This window comes from Theropithecus gelada, chromosome 11, assembly GCF_003255815.1.
Source record: "Theropithecus gelada isolate Dixy chromosome 11, Tgel_1.0, whole genome shotgun sequence".
Taxonomy (NCBI): Eukaryota; Metazoa; Chordata; class Mammalia; order Primates; family Cercopithecidae; genus Theropithecus; species Theropithecus gelada.
The window spans coordinates 47,230,275-47,248,182 of NC_037679.1; the positions used below are offsets into that span (position 1 = coordinate 47,230,275).

The 17,908-nt window shown below is 36.2% G+C and overlaps 2 protein-coding genes across 2 annotated transcripts in view; one reads left to right on the forward strand and one right to left on the reverse strand.

Moving 5' to 3' along the window:
* Window positions 1–1,378: 1,378 nt before the first annotated feature.
* Window positions 1,379–15,986, forward strand: C11H12orf29 (chromosome 11 C12orf29 homolog). Its single transcript, XM_025402709.1, has 7 exons — window positions 1,379–1,621; window positions 6,032–6,149; window positions 8,641–8,736; window positions 9,424–9,540; window positions 11,352–11,549; window positions 12,590–12,759; window positions 14,053–15,986. Exons 1-7 carry the CDS (start codon window positions 1,532–1,534, stop codon window positions 14,239–14,241), a joined length of 978 nt encoding a protein of 325 aa, XP_025258494.1. The 5' UTR covers window positions 1,379–1,531; the 3' UTR covers window positions 14,242–15,986.
* Window positions 14,842–17,908, reverse strand: part of CEP290 (centrosomal protein 290) — a 94,149-nt gene continuing 91,082 nt past the window's right edge. The window contains exons 53-54 of the mRNA XM_025402708.1: window positions 16,191–16,270; window positions 14,842–15,241 (exon numbers count right to left, since the gene is read on the reverse strand). Coding sequence (XP_025258493.1) covers window positions 15,011–15,241; window positions 16,191–16,270 — 311 coding nt within the window. The 3' untranslated portion in view covers window positions 14,842–15,010. The remainder of the gene's footprint in view (window positions 15,242–16,190; window positions 16,271–17,908) is intronic.

The window sequence follows — 17,908 nt, forward strand, 5'->3', positions numbered from 1 at the left end:
CCTAAACGGTTCTGTGGCAGTTTGGGAGGTGACAGTTGATAGTTGTGAAAGTTGTTGTCTCTTTGGGATTCATGAAAGAAGCCGCTTTTTAGAATGCCTTTGAAGGAACCAAGAAGTCACTGGCACTCGACTATAAAATGCTAAACAGTTTCTGGTTCCAACAGCACACAGCCAGCATGAGGTTTTTTCTTTTTTGATAAATGTGGGCGGGGTGTGATGTGGGAGAACTTTTTGTGTTTTCCTATGAGAAAAAGATAGTAGAAAATAAAGTAAACACTTTGAAATGGCAAATCTCTTTCTTCCTCCCTCCCCTCTGAATCCAGCAATAAAAAGACTGTGAACTTTTTTTAAATTTTATTTTTTTTCACTGTCAGTATTCAATGTAACTGTGAACTTTTTAAAGTGGATGTTTTATTCTTTGAGAATCCCCTTACTATTTAGATACCTCTAAGTGAGATATAGTTTAATTTTTCCAAGGGCTAAGTCAGTAATATGCCGGACAGTTGAAAACATGCAGGTAAGACAAAGAAATGAGAGCTGGGCCTAGTGCAAGCCCATAAAGATGGCAGTAAAGTCAAAATTCCCCTACAACTTCAGGCTAGGAACTACTAAATGCAATGAGATGGAAACGCTACTATTCCTAAATATTTAGTATTTATTTTATTTAGTCATTGTCCATCTTATCACTTACCCTCAAAATATTCTTTTGAGCAGCAAGTTAAAGCTGCTTTTAGCTCGCAGTTGATTGACTACCATTACTCAAGCCATTTGGGCTGTTGGAACTCACCTTTAATTAAACAAGATTCCTATGAAAAACTTGAGAATGAAATCTGGTTGTAAGTATTCCTGTACTTTTGGATTAGTCTAAGGCTGAAATTTCGCACTCACTCTGGAAAGAACATCAGAACAATTTTGACCATGTTATGCTGCACAGTAAGGCGTAGGTCAAACGGTAACTTTTTTTTTTGGTCCCAGGTGTGTTTTATTATAGGGTTTTCTGACAATCTTACTGGAAAGAAGTTTTCATTCTGCTTGGGAATCTGGGGATGTCTCTAGCTATTTCTAAACTTCTACAGTGCTTCCCACACTAACTAAAGATAACAGGCCAGTAGGTTTCATTGGAACTGTGTTAAATCGACATCTGAAATGTTCATTGCTTATAACTTGATCTTATTTAATTTCCAAAAAAATCATCGGTTACTAGGTGTGGCTAAGTACACACCTTTGGGAAACGTATCTGTTTTCGCAGTTATTAAAACCGAGGTGGGGGGCAGGGGACGCACGCGGGAACGCACCAGGCACCCCAGCTTCTGCACTACAACTCCCAGAAGGCGCAGCGGCCAGGAAGCCGCTTCTGGACGGGCGTTCCCGCCCCTCGCCGCGGTTTAGTAGTTGGGGCGCAGCCGCGGTGTCTGGGCGCGGAGTGCGAGTGGCCTGGACCCCGCGGGTGACTGCTACAGGGCTTCTCCCCAGCTGGACTGGGCGCTGCTCGAAAGCGCTCTCTCCACTCGCACGGCTTGTTGGGCTCATCATGAAGCGCTTGGGCTCCGTGCAGCGGAAAATGCCGTGTGTGTTTGTGACGGAGGTGAAAGAGGAGCCTTCCGCCAAAAGGGAGCATCAGGTACGGAGGAGCGCCGGGCAGGCTGGGCGGCTCGCGTGGGCTCCTCCCCGCGGCGCTGGCTCTGTGCGAACCCGGCGAGGATGGCTGGGCGCGTTAGACCTGTCCTGCAGGCCAGGAGCCTCTGTAGGTTTCGCTGGGTAGGTTTGGGGTGGGAGTTCCGTACGCCCTGAGCTCTTCCAGGTTCTTGTACTTTTCTTAGTCGTAAAGGAGGGAATTTGCGAAAGGATTTTCCTGATTAGGAGATTCAAACTTGCCCTCGCAAGGAAATGGATAACCCACGTCCACAGCATGTTCCTTTCTTTTCAGGTTAGCATCTTTTGGGGAAACCCCCTAATCAGATAATTGCCACACTCCAAGCTTTACTACTTTTCAAGAGTGCAGTAAGAAAGGGTGGATATTAGAAGACTTGCTTTACCTGTTCTGTCCGAACCAGTGGCGGTGTTGACAGTAGCCTAATTAGGTCACTGAAGTTCAGACCTCATATTACCAGTAATTACTTAATTTATTCTAACTTTGGTGTTCTCATCTCAAGGTTTTCTATTGTAGCAGCGGGTTTTCCACATAGTGTGCCCTCGGTAAATGCTAGTGAGTAACCTATATTTGGGTAATTTTTTTCATATTGTACTATAAAACGTTGTAGTCTTTGATCAGTAGAATACCCAGTGATTAGTTCGGTGCTTCCCAGCTTTGCTGATTTCAAACAAAACCAACATGTCCATTGGAAATCCACCTCACTTGAGTTTCATAATTGGCACTGGCTTTTCTTCTGGACTAAAACTTGTTTAAGGCAAAGATTGCCCTGTTTTCTTTAGTCCCAGCTTCTAGGACCTGGCACGTGGTACACACTGGATAAATATTTATTGAATTAAAGAATGAACCCTGGAATCATTTCATGCCAGTTTTCCATTCACCTTGATGCTTTTTACCTTATAGCATCTGTTCTTTTCATTCTTTCTATTACTGTCACTGCTGTTATAGTTAATATTTCATGTCCTGCTCATTGCACCACCTAATTGGTCTTACTTGCCACTCGGAGTGATCGTCACCATGTTCTTTCCTCGTCAAAATGCCACAGTTATTACTCAATGTTTGTAGCAGTAATTGACTTTTTTTTTTCTTTTAGCTGTAACAAATGTAATCCGTATGAAACATTATCATCTGTTTTAGTATTTCACTCTACTGTGATTTTCAACTTTGTATGCTGGAGGGGAGTAGTTTGTAAAAGTATTCTCCACCAGGGAAAATAAGCAGCCCCTTCTCTTACCTCTCTGCAGTTAAGAACACTTTACAGCATCGTTTATAGCATAGCATCCACATTCTTAATTATAATTCAGGGCCTCCCACTAATGAGGCTCAATCTACCTTCCATCCGCCTCAAAGTGGATTCTCTGTTTTAGCCATCTATTTCATCCTGTGAACATATCAACCACAATCCTGCCTCTTATTTTTGCCCACACTGCACTCTGGGTCATCTCTAGAATGTTTTTAATTTCTCAAGTCAGTTCTTCTCCATGAAATCTTAAATCAACTTAGTCATCTCAGTGATTTCCCCTACCCAGAAATTGTAGAGGGCCACTCAATTGATACTATTTTAATACACGTACCTTGTTTTTCCAGTAATAGTCTAAAGTCTTTGATGACAGGTGGAAAAGGAGAACTTTGTGTACCCCTCAGTGTCTCTCGTGTTGTCCTTTGGACAGGTCGATAGTAAAGAGCAGATGATTGGTCTTTATGGAAGGAATGTTTATACTCATCAGGAGCTCCATGGGGCAGAGTAATCTTCCCCCCATAGGATCTTTGATAAATTTAGATACACACACACTGCTATTGGACCAGACTCTGTGGCTCTACTATCCTAGGTTAAATTGATATCGTTTGATACCAGCGTCGTAACAGTGAAAACCAGTTGTATTTTTAAAGTACTGAATCCCTGCTAGACGGTTATATTTTGAAAGTATTGAATCAATACTAGAAGGGCCTAATTTCTTAGTTTACCTGTTTGAAATAGTGCATTAGTCTTAAGCTCACACACAGCAATATGTTTATATTGTACAGTGTTGTTTCACTTTATAAGATGATGTTATTTCAGATACAGATTGTAGAAGTGGCATAAGTCTTTTTCAGAAATGAAAATGAATTATAAAAAGTTCGTAGGAACCCAAGAAACTGTCTTTTCCTCATCCTTGGTGCCCTTTTTCTTCCTGATAATAGAAAAACCATCAATATGTAAACATCTCACTACTGATAAAGCTGAAAGGGACAAGGAGTGAGTACTCTCAAAGCAGACAAACTCAAAGGAAAAACAAAAGGCAAGCGATTCTTGGTAGTTTTAACAGTGAAAATTGTTAGGGGAAAAACATGAAAAAAAACAAAATCAGCTTGAAATCTTGAGTACTTATTGTGCAAAGACAGAACTAAAATGGTACTGAAGTATACTGTATAACATCTCTAAGATGCCATAGTGGGCCAGCTTGTACTCTCAGCGGGGCTCTATTTACAGGAGTACTAATATGAGGTCTCGCCTAAGAGGTGATGGCAGCAGGTTTTACTCCTTTTTTGTATTCTGCCTGCATAGTCTAGGACAAGGCCGTTCACAAATTAGATGCTCAAACTTTGTTGAATGAGTTACCACAAAGATTTTTTAGATCGACATAGACTCCTGAATACAACTTTCAAAGTAAACAATTCATTAAGCTACATAGGGATGTCAGGTAACTGTGACGAAAACTATTGTCAAAGTGAAGCCTAACTCAAGAGTCAAGAGATTTGTTTTATAGAGGCAATTTTTCTTTTGCCATGTTGAACATTTTTTAAGTAAGTAAATAAACCATAGCTGATACAGGTCAGAAATTTCAGTTCATAGTACTGTCATGTCTAATAATATAAATCACTATTAATGGTAGGAAACCATCAGGGGGTTAACTTTCCTTTCAAGCAGATAATACATTTTCTAAGAGGATTTGTTGAACTTTATGATGATACATCTGAAGACTTTTAGGATGTAAAACTGAATCAAGGGTAAAATTGTTCTGAAAATTAAGATGCTTTTAAAGTCTGTGATCTGTAATGTTTAGACAGAGGTGCAAGCTCTGTGACAATGAAGGTATACTAATGACAATTGCTTTATGGAAAGGATGAAAATCATAGTTTTTCAACCTATGCTTACAATAGCAGTTGTTTATCATGCAGTTAAGGAGGAAAAACATGAAAAAAGTAAATCCAGAAACCATTTGATTTTGGCTCTTAAACTTCTTGGTAGCAAATAGAAACTGATGTTAATTATATTGAGAAGAACGCACTGAAAAAGAGACAATAAGTATGCCAAAAGGTTGTTTGTAATACGTCTGAACGGTGATGACATGGGTGATTCATTTATGCCTTTGTATATTTCATTTACACATTTTCTATAATGAGCATCTATTAGCTTTGCAAGGAAAAAAAGGTGAAAAAAGGCAAAAACAAAGTATCAACTATCTTCCATCTCTTTTGCCTGCTCCCTGAGAATTTTGACCTGAGACAGGAGTACCTTACAACATCCTTGCTAAGACTCCTTACAAACCAAGTCTTAATTGAAAAACAAGTTTTGTAAATCACAAAAATGTTTGTGCTTATAAAAAAGGGAAGATCTCATGTATTGAAGAGCAGATTGACTCTTGGGAAAACTGAAAATTATGATTGAAAGATACTTGTATTGAACTACCAGAAACACCTATGAAGTTTAAGTTAATTAAACATACAATCTAGTTTTACTTTCACTCAGATCCAGACACAATGGCTGCCTTGCATTCTTCAGACACATTAAGAAACCTTACCTTTTGTTTTTTTTCTCAGATATTTACATGGTAGTCCCTTGTTTCAAATTTGGTCAAAGGTTCCCTCCTCAAAGTTTCCCTTTCCACTGTATCCAAAATAGCACCTTATCCCTCTTTCCTTTACCCATTTGTTTTTAGCACTTGCTTGTCATAGCTAACATTATATTATACATTGTGCTGCTTTTGTCTCCTTCATTAAAATGCAAGTTTCACCAAAGGCAGGTACTTTTTTGTTCACCTCTGTATTTCCAGTGCTGAAGACAATGCTTAATCTTAGGCATTTGGTAAATAATTGTCAGGTATATGATTAAATATACTGAACACCTGTGCTAGGGATGCAGCATTGCAAAAAACAAAGGTGGATTAAAAAAAGTAAATAATTACAGAATTGTGTAGAAAATCAGGTGTTGCTGTGATAGCACGGAAGGGAGGGAATGATTCGGAACTTCACAGAATAAATATTTTTAAATCATTGTGAAGGATGAACTGGAGATCATCCCTTAAAACTAATGAAATTAAGAAGATTTCAAGTGAGCATGTGTGCAAAGACATAGAGGCTATCTATCTTAAACCGGTTTTCTCTCTCTCTTTTTTTAAGCCATTTAAAGTTTTGGCAACTGAAACTATAAGTCACAAGGCATTAGATGCAGATATATACAGTGCAATTCCAACAGAAAAAGTGGATGGAACATGTTGTTATGTTACTACCTATAAAGGTAAACTAAAACTATAATATTTACTACAAATATTACTTATTTTTTCTTAATCACTTTACAGTCTATCTGAAATGAGGCATTGCTCTTCATAGACCCTGGGAAACCTAAGTATAATAGCAAAACAAAAGGGTCACAGTTGTTATAATTTACTTATTATATTATTGTATTTTCTTCTTGGGGGAAAAAAGGAAGGTAACTAAAACATGTACTTAATACCCTTAAGGGCCCAGGCAGTATGGTGCTTGATATATATTATCTCCAATTTGTACAAGTAGCCTCTCCATTTAACCGACAAGAAAAATGAGGTTTAGCAAACTTAAATAATTTGTCCGAGACCCAATAGTAACTGAATGGCTGAACTGGCAATGGGACCTATGTTTGTGTGACCCTTAAGCTTATTCTTCCTGCACCGATCCCAGGGCTTTATTCCTCTTGGCAGTGTCTCTAACTAATTTCACTTTAATGTAGTTTAAAACGTAGAAATGCAAATAGAAATTGTCAGTCATTTTAAGAAGAAATGTATGGAAAAGAGATTTTTTTTTGCGATTATTTTTGGATGGTGAGATTACCTGTCACTTCCAGAAAAAAAATAGCATCTGGACACATTCCTGGGGCATTAAATGGACATCTGGACACATTCCTTGTATCAGGAAATTTATTCTGAAATGCAGTAAAATAACTGGGCTAAAGCATACATAATATTTGCCATCTTAACCATTTTTAAGTATGCAGTTCAGTGGCATTAAGTATATTTACATTATTTTGCTATTATCACCACCCTCCATCTCAAGAACTGTTTTCATCTTATAAAACTGAAATGCTACCCATGAAACAACAACTCCTTATTCTCCCACCACCAGCCCCTTGTAACCAGCATTCTACTGTCTCTATGAATTTGACTACTCTAGGTATTTCATATAAGTAGAATCACACAGTGTTTATTTTTTGTGACTGGCTTATTTCACTTAGCATAATGTCCTTAAGGTTCATGCATGTTGGTTGCATGTATCAAAATTTTACTCATTTTTAAAGCTGAGTAATATTCCTTTGCACGTATCTAGCACATCTTGTTTATCCAGTCAGCCATTGGTGGACAGTTGGGTTGCTTTCATCTTTTGACTATTGTTAACTAATGCCACTGTAAACAGGTATGAACAGATATCTGAGGCTGTGCTTCCAGTTCTTTTGGGGAATTACCGGATGATATGGAGATTCTAACTTTATAGTGCACAAAGGTTCCAGTTTTTCAGTTTCCTCACCAGCACTTATTTTCTGCTTTTTTCTGTTTGGATTTTTGTTTTTGGATAGTAGCCATTCTAGTGGATGTAAATGAATTGCATTTTTTATGTTTACTGGTAAAAAAGAAACAAAAGGTCCATTGAACCAGAAATGCTAATACAGTTTTAATCTGGTTCTTCGTATTATTTATCTGGATAGCTAATAAGTAGTACAGAATATCTGGACCAACGTATAGCAGTTTCTTTATAAACCTTGGATTTATATATTTGAGAAAACTGTAAAAGATTTTTCAGACTTTGATGCCTGTTAAGAAACTATAGTGTGTATCATTATGCATGAGGATGGCAAACTGGATTAGAATTTAACTGCTAAAGTCAAGTCACAGAACCCAAAGTGACAGTGCTTACAAATCCACATTTATTACTGCTAAAGGATACACAATATACCAATGGCATTAAAAGTAAAGATGTGTATTATAGCCCAGGACTGTCTCACAGCAAGGAGAGGCCAAGTAAAAGCTACTATTGTTCCCGGCTTTAGAGCCTTGGCAGGACACATTTTCTCAGATCAGGAACCACTCATGTGTGCAGGCAAACACCTTGGAACCACGGAATGCAAAATGGAGTCACAGCTGGGGATTTTTATATTTTTGCTGGTCCCATAGGTTGGCATCTTGCTGCTAAGTAACCAGCTTCAACAGCAGAGCCGTCCAGGGTTTCAGACCAAGCTATCAGGCTCACTCCTACCAATAAAGAATACTAGCACAGTGCCCTGCAACTCTCAGATCCATGAGTACAAATCAACATTATTAGTATTTTCATGCCTTGATCGGGGGTCAGTGCCATGCAGAACAGCTCAGCCTAATTCCAGATGTGTCAGAATTAACCCTTACAGCACAGTGTTATGTTTGGGGGGGTTGGGTGAATACAGTTACCTGGTTATGTTTCCATTTCGTAGAGGTATCTTCAGTTGTCCATAAATGCTGCTTACTCATAAAATATGACTACGTAGTGTCCTTATAAAAAAGATAATATATTTACTTTTTGTCTCATCCCCTTCATTTTTTAACCAGAGAAGTAAGTCTTCTTATAACATCAGGTACTGCTAGGTGGCCTATATTCTTAGACTGCATATTTCCCTTCGTCTTCTTTGAGAAATTAGCCTCCTGTTTATTGAAAAACTCTATTCTGAAATGTCTTTCAAGGTAAGTTTTGTTTGCTTCATACTTTTCCTTTTGTTACTACTTTTTTAGATCAGCCATACCTTTGGGCTCGACTAGATAGAAAACCCAACAAACAAGCTGAAAAAAGATTTAAAAATTTTCTGCATTCAAAAGAAAACCCAAAAGGTTAGTTTTTTTTTTTAAGTTTTCATGTTTAAATAGCTGAAATTTGTGGCATATTTATTGCTGTGGTATTTCTGTACATTATATCCTTCTGTATAATTTAAGCAACTCAGGAAAACTATAATTTAATACTTTTATATATAAAAGGATATTATTGAAAAATATTGTAAAATATTTTCCTAATATTTGTCACTATTCTTTATAGTATGAGTCTATTAAAACATACAGATTACTGCATAGATATTGAAATGAGTGACACATTTTGTGTAAGAGACAAATGTGTAATTTTATAAATCAGGTACAAATCTCAGGAAATTAATAATTTTAATTATTAAAATGCTTTTAAATATCTGTAGTAGATACACATTGTATATCTGCATTCATGTATATATGTTTATATTTGTATTCACAGTATATTAAAAATTCATAATCTAATACTTAACAGAATATGGTTACTTTAGTTCGACTGTTAAATACTATATACAAATGGCATATATGAAATTGAATATTTAAATTGTTAGTACCCTAATCTTAAGTACAGTCACATTGTGGTGATAATGAATGGAGAATAATTGTATCACACCTGATACTATGAGGTTTTAGTAGCTGTTCCCATTTTGAGTCTGTTTAGTATTTTACATTTTTTAAGTATCACCCCATACAATATTATCTCTTTTTAATTTTTTTTAGAATTTTTTTGGAACGTTGAGGAGGACTTCAAACCAGCTCCAGAGTGCTGGATACCAGCAAAGGAAATAGAACAAATAAATGGGAACCCAGTGCCTGATGAAAATGGACACATTCCTGGTACCATGATATCTCTTCTAATGCAGTTTTGTGTTTACTAGTAAAATGATCAAAATATCCATTCAATCAGAAATTACAGAATTTAATTTTAATCTGGTTCTTCATTAATATGTATAGTACAGAATTTCTGAATCAAATTTATGTAAAGTCCTACATTTTATATCAAAGATGTTTCATATTAAGAACGTCCTCTTAGGTTTAGAGTCTTTTCTAAGATGGATATTTTTTACTAGCTGTAGTCTGTGACAATAAAGCGTCAAAAGAGAATAGCCTTGAGGCCAGGTGCAGTGACTCACACCTGTAATCCCAGCACTTTGGGAGGCTGAGGTGGGTGGATGCTTGAGCCTAGGAGTTTTAAGACCAACCTGGGCAACATGGCAAAACCCTGTCTCTACAAAAAATACAAAAAGTTAGCTGGGCATGGCAGTGTGCGCCTGTAGTCCAGCTACTCGGGAAACTAATGTGGGAATCACCAAAGCCCCGGAAGTCGAGGCTGCAGTGAACTGTGATTGTGCACTCTAGCCTGAGTGTCGGACTGTGACCTTTTCTCAAAAAAAAAAAAAAAAAAAAAAAAAAGAGGGAATAGCTTCCAAGTTCTTGTCAGGATAGATGAGATAATCTAGTCTGAAATGAGATTTCAAGAAGTCTATACCTTTAGATTAGGGATGGGAAAATTTTGCAAAGGTATGCTGAATAGGAAAATATCCCAGATTAAGGTTATAGATTCTCAACTGTCATGTCTTGAGTGCCCATTATGTGCAAAGTCCTCCTAGTTTCTGGTAATACAAAAATGAAGGTCAGAACCGTTGTCCTCCATGATCTTTAATTAGACATTGGGAGAAATCAACCAATAATAGTATGATTTAAGAACAGGAATGAATATATCAGGTACCACTGGAGAAAAGAAGAGGAATTCCTCATTCAGCTTGTGGTTAGTGGAGGCTTCCGAGAGGAGTAGACATCTGTACTGAAGCTTAAGGACTAGGAAGTCAGCTGACGAGGAAGAGGGAAGATCAGCGTAGGCCAACTCCCAAGAAGAGGAGAGGGCATGGGGTATTTCGGATATTTTATATAACACTTTATTGCAGCTAGAATGTTGAGGGTATATGACATGAAGTGGCTGTAAAAGTTGAGGCTGGAAGTGTGGTGGGCTCAGATCGTAAAGCCCGTTTTAGTCTATCTAAAGGAGTGTGAAGTGTATCCTGAAGATAATGATTTTTAATCAGTGGTACAGCAAAAGCATATTTAAGTTTTAGAAATAGAACTATGATAAAAGTGGGTTGGATTTCACTGGAGGCTTGGTGACTAGCAAATAAGTTATTACAGTCATCTAGCATGAGTAATGAAGGGAGCCAATTCTGACAACAAGAATGAGAAGGGTAATAGCAATAATATTCAATAAATGTGTTCAGTATATATTGGAACATTTTAATAAACTTGGAACACATACCGCATTATGTCCATTGTCCCTGAAGCTTGAGAGAAAACTTGTTTTATAGAAAAAAATGTAAGTGCTATATCTTAGAATAGTGCTGAGTTCTTACTGAATAAGGGTGAATTTTCTAGTAAGAGAATGCTAGGTGCTCTGTAGTGAATAACAGGTTAATTCTGCAGAATAAAAAAAATGAACCCTTATGATTTTTTAAAAAGTTATAAACTGTTAATTTTCCCACTGAGTTTTTAAAGTAATACCTCTTTGTGATAGACACCCAGAAAACATGGGAAATTTACAACAAAAATAGAAATTACCTGTAGTTTCAATCCAAAGAAAAACAATCTAATAACAAGTAATTTTCTTCTTTATATGATAGGTTGGGTACCAGTAGAGAAAAACAACAAACAGTATTGCTGGCATTCCTCTGTAGTTAATTATGAATTTGAAATTGCCCTGGTACTAAAACATCATCCTGATGATTCTGGACTTTTGGAAATTAGTGCAGTGCCACTTTCAGATCTCTTAGAACAAACACTGGAGCTCATAGGAACAAATATCAATGGAAACCCATATGGTGAGTGAAGCCTTTTTCTTGTTCAGTTATTGTAACTGTCATTTATAAAGATAACTTTTTCGGGTCAACTTAAAAAACATACATACAACACTAAAGAAACGACTAACAAATTTGAGTTAGTTTCCTAGGATTGTATCCATTTCTGTTAACTTTATATTCACAGAAAAAGGAAACCATTTTATTAATCCAAAAGGTTGATTTTTATCCTCATTCTTTCCTGTAATAACATTACACAATTATGTATGAAAAGTAATGACTCATTTGTAACCCCTTTGCTTTTTAAAATTCAGGTGAGTTGAGTCAAATGATGAAAATGCACTTTTCGTGGTTATTATAGCATCAATTTAAATAGCCAAGGGTATAAAGTAAGTAAAGAATTGGCAATGAATACCATGTCAAATATCAAAATATGTATCATGATGAATTGAGTGCAAGTACCGAGAGCACTATGGGTTACACCTTGCTGACATGGGGATGGGAAGACAGACCTAAGGATGCTAAAGCTATAATAGGAAAATCCTATATAGAGATCAAAAGTAGACTGCCAGGTGTAAAGAAGCTAAGATGGTAGTTAGACAAGTTATCAGAGATACAGTGCAGCTGTTTGGCAAACGTTGAAGAATAGTTGAATGTGGCCAGTGCCACATTGGTACCAAAGGTTGGTAGACTTTTTCTGCAAAATGCCAGAGTAGGTATTTTAAGTTTTGTGGGCCACTCTTCTGAAAGGAGCTATGGACAGTACTTACATGAGTGGGTGCAGCTGTGTTCGTGGAAAACTATTTACAAAAAACGGTATCTGTCTAGACTTGGCCTACAGGTCATAGTTTGTTGAACTGTGGTGGAGAGTACGCTAAGGTGGAATTTAGAGTTACTGGAATAAGGTGCCAGTGCACTGGGTTGTATTCTTTTTAAGGAAACCAACCAGCTTTTCTACCTTTATTCCTAAGTGTTTCAAAAGACTATTTGAAGAGGTACATTTTCTAGTTCTTTCTGCAAGTTCCTTTAAATGAATGTGGCTAATGGCAAATTTTCCCACCTAGGGCTAGGGAGCAAGAAACATCCATTACATCTTCTTATACCACATGGAGCATTTCAAGTAAGAAATCTACCTTCATTGAAGCACAATGATCTCTTGTCCTGGTTTGAAGGTTGCAAAGAGGGTAAAATTGAAGGAATAGTATGGCATTGCAGTGATGGCTGTTTAATAAAGGTAATGGCAAAAATAGCTTGGGTGGGGTTATGTCATCTTATATTCCTACAGCAGAGTAGAAGTGACACTAAAATTCTCTCTACAAATGGCAGCAATTATTATTTGCAGTAAAGAAATTCAATTTTCTCATCCCACATACCACCATTTTTTAAGAGGTAAAACAGTGTTTCCCGGTGTGTATTGTGTGGGGCATTGATCATAACAGGTGTGCTTCAGAATTGAAGTGATACTATATATCCCCTGCGTGGAAATTCATGTTGCATAGTAGTGCTCTCTGAGACATCTTGTACTAACTTAACACAGCATCTCCCAGACTTGAGTATAGAATCTGTTGAGTAGAAAGAGTGCCAAGGTAACAGTTGATATATACAAAATGAATTATCTTATACTTTGTTCCCTTTCTATCTCCTAGACTTGTCTATTTGATTTCTCACAGGTACCTGAAATTCATAATATTAAAAACTGGACCTAGTTGTAACTCTCTGACTCCACATAATTCACTGAAGTAAAAACTTGGATATTAATTTTAATCCCTCTTTTCATTACTTCATGCATCCAGTTATCAGTTCCTAACAGTTCTAATCTATGTACTTCTTTCCAACCAATTAACTGTTAATTTTAATTTAAGCTAAGATTCATGCTCTATCATATCACCCTCCAAAAACAGTATCTTTCAGTTTTAGTCCTGTCCTCTCCATTCTTCACAAACAGATGAGTGTATTACTTTCCTGCATCAATCTGTTCAGTTACATTAAATATTCATGATCTGGCCCCTGCTTAATTTCCCAGAACTGCTGTCCACCTCTGCCCCCACAAACACACTCACATTGGGTTTGCATATTTACATGATTGCCTGTAACCATATTTGCATGATTGCAATTAGAGCAAAAAAACTCTATTCTACCACATAACATTCCCTTCAATTAGAATGCCTCCTTGCCCACATTTTTCAGGTAGCTAGTCTGTACTCAGCAACAGACTCTATGATTCATAAAATTTTATGGAGCCCCTGATTATATTCCTGGCATGTTTCCAGGTGCTGGACATACACAGTCAACAAAACAAGGTGTCTGCCTTCATGAAGCTCACATTCTAATGGGGAAGATAAACAATAAACAAATATGTAATATGTCAGGAGAAGAAGAGCTATGAAAAAAAAAAAAAAAAAACTAGGGTAAGATAAAGTGGAGTCTTACACAGTGCCTGGCAGATAGTAGGCACTCAAAACAAATATTTCTAAGTAAATGAAGATAGTATCTGTATGCTAACGCTAATATCTTTTTTCTCTTTCAGGTCCATCGCCATCATCTTGGCTTATGCTGGCCAATTCCAGATACTTACATGAATTCAAAACCAGTTATTATCAACATGAACCTGAACAAATGTGACTCTACCTTTGATATTAGGTGTTTGTTTAATCATTTTTCAAAAATAGATAATCAGAAATTTGCTAGACTCAAAGATATAATATTTGATGTATAAAATGCAAATAAAATTAGTTTATCATTATATTCTAATCTTGAATATTCTACCCTGTTTAAAAACATCTCAAGGTTCCTATTCATTATGAAACATCAATATGTCTTCTACCATTTGTGAAGAAATGAATTTTCCAGTTTCAAGTACCTATTCAAATTTTTATTAAAAACCAGCAAATTAATTTTAATCTCTAGCCATAAAAACATAAGTAACATTAAGCTCCTACGCTTGTACAAAGGCTGGATTCTCTCCACTATACTGAGTAGTAATTTAAAAACAACAATTTAATGTCACTAATTTTCAAAATTAAATAGTTTAAGCTCAATTTAATTTTGCTAGATATTTAACAAAACATATGGCTTAACCTCCTAACTTATATGTGTGTATGTCTACATCTGTATTTATATATATCATAGTTAGGATTTGAGAATCTTAACACATGTATAAATAAGTATAAACTCCAATTTTAAATATTGAAATTACTGAATTTACCCTCATATTCTTTAAAAAACCTAATCAAAACATTATGAATGTAGAGAAATTCACCAAAGCTCATTGTCTATTTGATGGCCATAACAAGTCTTCAAATATATACTTTTATAGTAAGTTAAAAATTTCGTATAATTTTATTTATTAAGAATTCCAATCTAAGTATAAAGGTACAAGGTAGTGAAAAGGAAATACTACAGTTCAGAGAATTGCTTATTTCCAGGTATATTTTAACTTATAAAGTTAATAAATAGTTAAATGAAACAAAGTTTATAGGTGACCTTTAGTAAATGGGGAAATTAACAGGACTTTCTTCTTCATCTTCAAACTCTTCAGAAGCAGCAACAGGGCTAGTTAACTCAACTCCCAATTGTTCTGAAAGTTTTTTTACCTTCTCTTCTAAGAGAATATTCTTCTTCACTTCTTCCTTGTAATTATACTTAAGATCTTCAATTTCTTCAAAAAACGAAGGATCAAAATTTTCCAGTTCTTTTTTCAGCTTTTTTATTTCCTCCTAATAGAAACATTATCTTTAAAAGTTGGATATAGGAAATGTACATATTTTAGGTTTGAACTGTGAGATTTAATTGTAAATATGAAAGCCAAAGTATTCCTGAATGGTCGAATACAGCAATAAAGGCAGAAGAATTAAGATTTTTCTTTGTTCCATTGTACAGTGTAAATAACTAAGTTGTTAACTGTCAAGTCCAATGATCTATTCCATAAGTTGTGTTCTAGTCTTTGACTAAAATTTATCATTTCTTATAGTGGGATTTAATCTTTCTCTAAAAACATATAAGATCCTCTCAATAGAGTAATCAATCAAAATTAGATTTTGCAATTCATAACATTGAAGTTAGTCTGGTTAAGTGTTTTGGTTTAGACTTCATTTATATTTTACTTACAGATTCTAATTTTTAATGAATAATCAAGTTTTCATAAAGTTATTAATATCAGGGAAACCTTTGGGACGTCTGACAATTAGGCATTGGTGAAGGGACAATTCAAGCCTTAGTGACTATTTAGAATAGCCAGTGATTACTAGCTGATTCTCATATCCATGCCTTTTTGTCCTGTTTACAGTCTTAAAAGAGGTAAAACATAGCAAATATTTTTTTAAGGGAACTATAACCTTAGGAGTCCTGAAAATAATTTCAAAAAAAACTAAAGACACTGTTGCCAATGTGACCCAAAACTTAAGAACATACTAATGGCATATATTTGTTACAATTAAAAAATAAATTTACTATTTAATCCTATGTTGAGTCTGAATTTTTTGTTGGCTCTTATTTAATAAATATATTAGGACTAGTCAGATGAACATAATTAACTTTGCAATATAAATGTCAAATATAAGATGCTATTACATGAATTTTTTAGGATACGTACTGAAAACTCGAAGATGGTAATGAAAATAGTTTTCAACAGCTATTTTCACAAAATGATACTAAAATACACATTACCTTCAAATGCTGCTTTTCTAGATCTGACATTTTGAGCTGTGTCTCTAGATCTTTTACTTTTTCCTTTAGTTGATCAGCATCTGTCAAAAAAGTTATACAAGTTAAACTCAGCTTTTTCCCACTACGAATGAGTTCAAAGTAATGGATTTGTTCTAGAGAACAGAGATTTGTTTTACGAAACCTAGAACTAGGAAAATACTGGATTTTATGGCTGAAATACTTAAGGATGTAAACACTTGATGCTACCTCCCTCCATTAAGTATTGTAATTTCATAGCAGGCAAAAAGAGGTTATTTGCTAGGTATTAGAAATATAGGCCAAGTTTTTTTTGGCTTTTTTTCACATGATAGAAATTTTACACGGAAAAAATCTTAAAGCCAGGAAAACTTGTTAGGTACTAAAAGTACAACAGAAGAAAAGCAGACTGTTGGGTAAGGGGCTATAACCATAAGCTGGCCAAATGCTCCCGCTATCCAACACAGCATTAGCTATTCCACGTGGGTTATTACATGTTTACTGCGCAATTACTACGTGCAAAATGTGTCATGCAAGCTGTGTAATACAAAAATAAGACATAGATAGCCCTGATACTTTGGTAGGAAAACAAAAGTCTACAAATACAGCACAAAAGTTTTTTTTTTTTTTTTTTTTTTTTTTTTGAGACGGAGTCTCGCTCTGTCGCCCAGGCTGGAGTGCAGTGGCCGGATCTCAGCTCACTGCAAGCTCCGCCTCCCGGGTTCACGCCATTCTCCGGCCTCAGCCTCCCGAGTAGCTGGGACTACAGGCGCCCGCCACCTCGCCCGGCTAGTTTTTTGTATTTCTTAATAGAGACGGGGTTTCACCGTGTTAGCCAGGATGGTCACAAAAGTTATTTATTGGATTTACCCTGCAAGTTAACATACCTCTAACTTTATCAGCAGGCAAATACGATTTTTGCTTTAATGCTATCTTTGCTAGATACCTCTTTACATTACACTACATTTAATGAGTCAAGTCATATTTTACAGCCATTGAAGAATAAAATTCTAAAAGTTTGATAAGGGGCAGCAAACATTTTCATGGCTGGGACAAGTATCTTTTTTTCTTTTTGAGACAGTCTCACTCTGTCGCCCAGGCTAGAGTGTAATGGTGCAATCTTGGCTCACTGCAACAATCACTGCCTCCCAGGCTAAAGTGATTCTCCTGCATTAGCCTCCTTTGTAGCTGGGATTACAGGCAAGCACCACCACGCCTGGCTAATTTTTATATTTTTAGTAGAGACAGGTTTCACCATGTTGGCCAGAGTGGTCTCTCGAACTCCTGATCTCAGGTGATCCGCCCGTTTCAGCCTCCCAAAGTGCTGGGATTACAGGTGTGTGCTACTGTGCTGGGCCTGGGACAAGTATCTTAAAAGTTATCTACCACTTATATAGAAAGTGATTTAGAATTTCCAAAACAGTTCTGGTTTGATTTTAAGCCTTAATCTTAGAAAAATGACAGGTAATCTGTCTACTTCACATCAGAGATAAGGAATTTTGAAGGCTCAGAAATTTCCTTAAGAAACAGGTTTAGAAAGATAGAGAACTATGGCCATATGACCCTTAATGCACACGCACCTGATCTCTGATCTCAGAAGCTAAGCACTATTGGGCCTGGTTAGTATATGGATGGAAGGAAAATTATAAAATTTTCCTAACATCAACAGCATTAATACTGTAGTCTAGTACAAACCAAGCAGG

Bases quoted from the DNA above. Each gene is read 5' to 3' on its own strand.
- C11H12orf29 (XM_025402709.1), top strand. From the start codon at position 1,532: ATGAAGCGCTTGGGCTCCGTGCAGCGGAAAATGCCGTGTGTGTTTGTG. The intron at 9,541-11,351 runs GTACCATGATAT...TTTATATGATAG, and splicing joins TGAAAATGGACACATTCCTG to GTTGGGTACCAGTAGAGAAA. The intron at 12,760-14,052 runs GTAATGGCAAAA...TTTCTCTTTCAG, and splicing joins GTGATGGCTGTTTAATAAAG to GTCCATCGCCATCATCTTGG.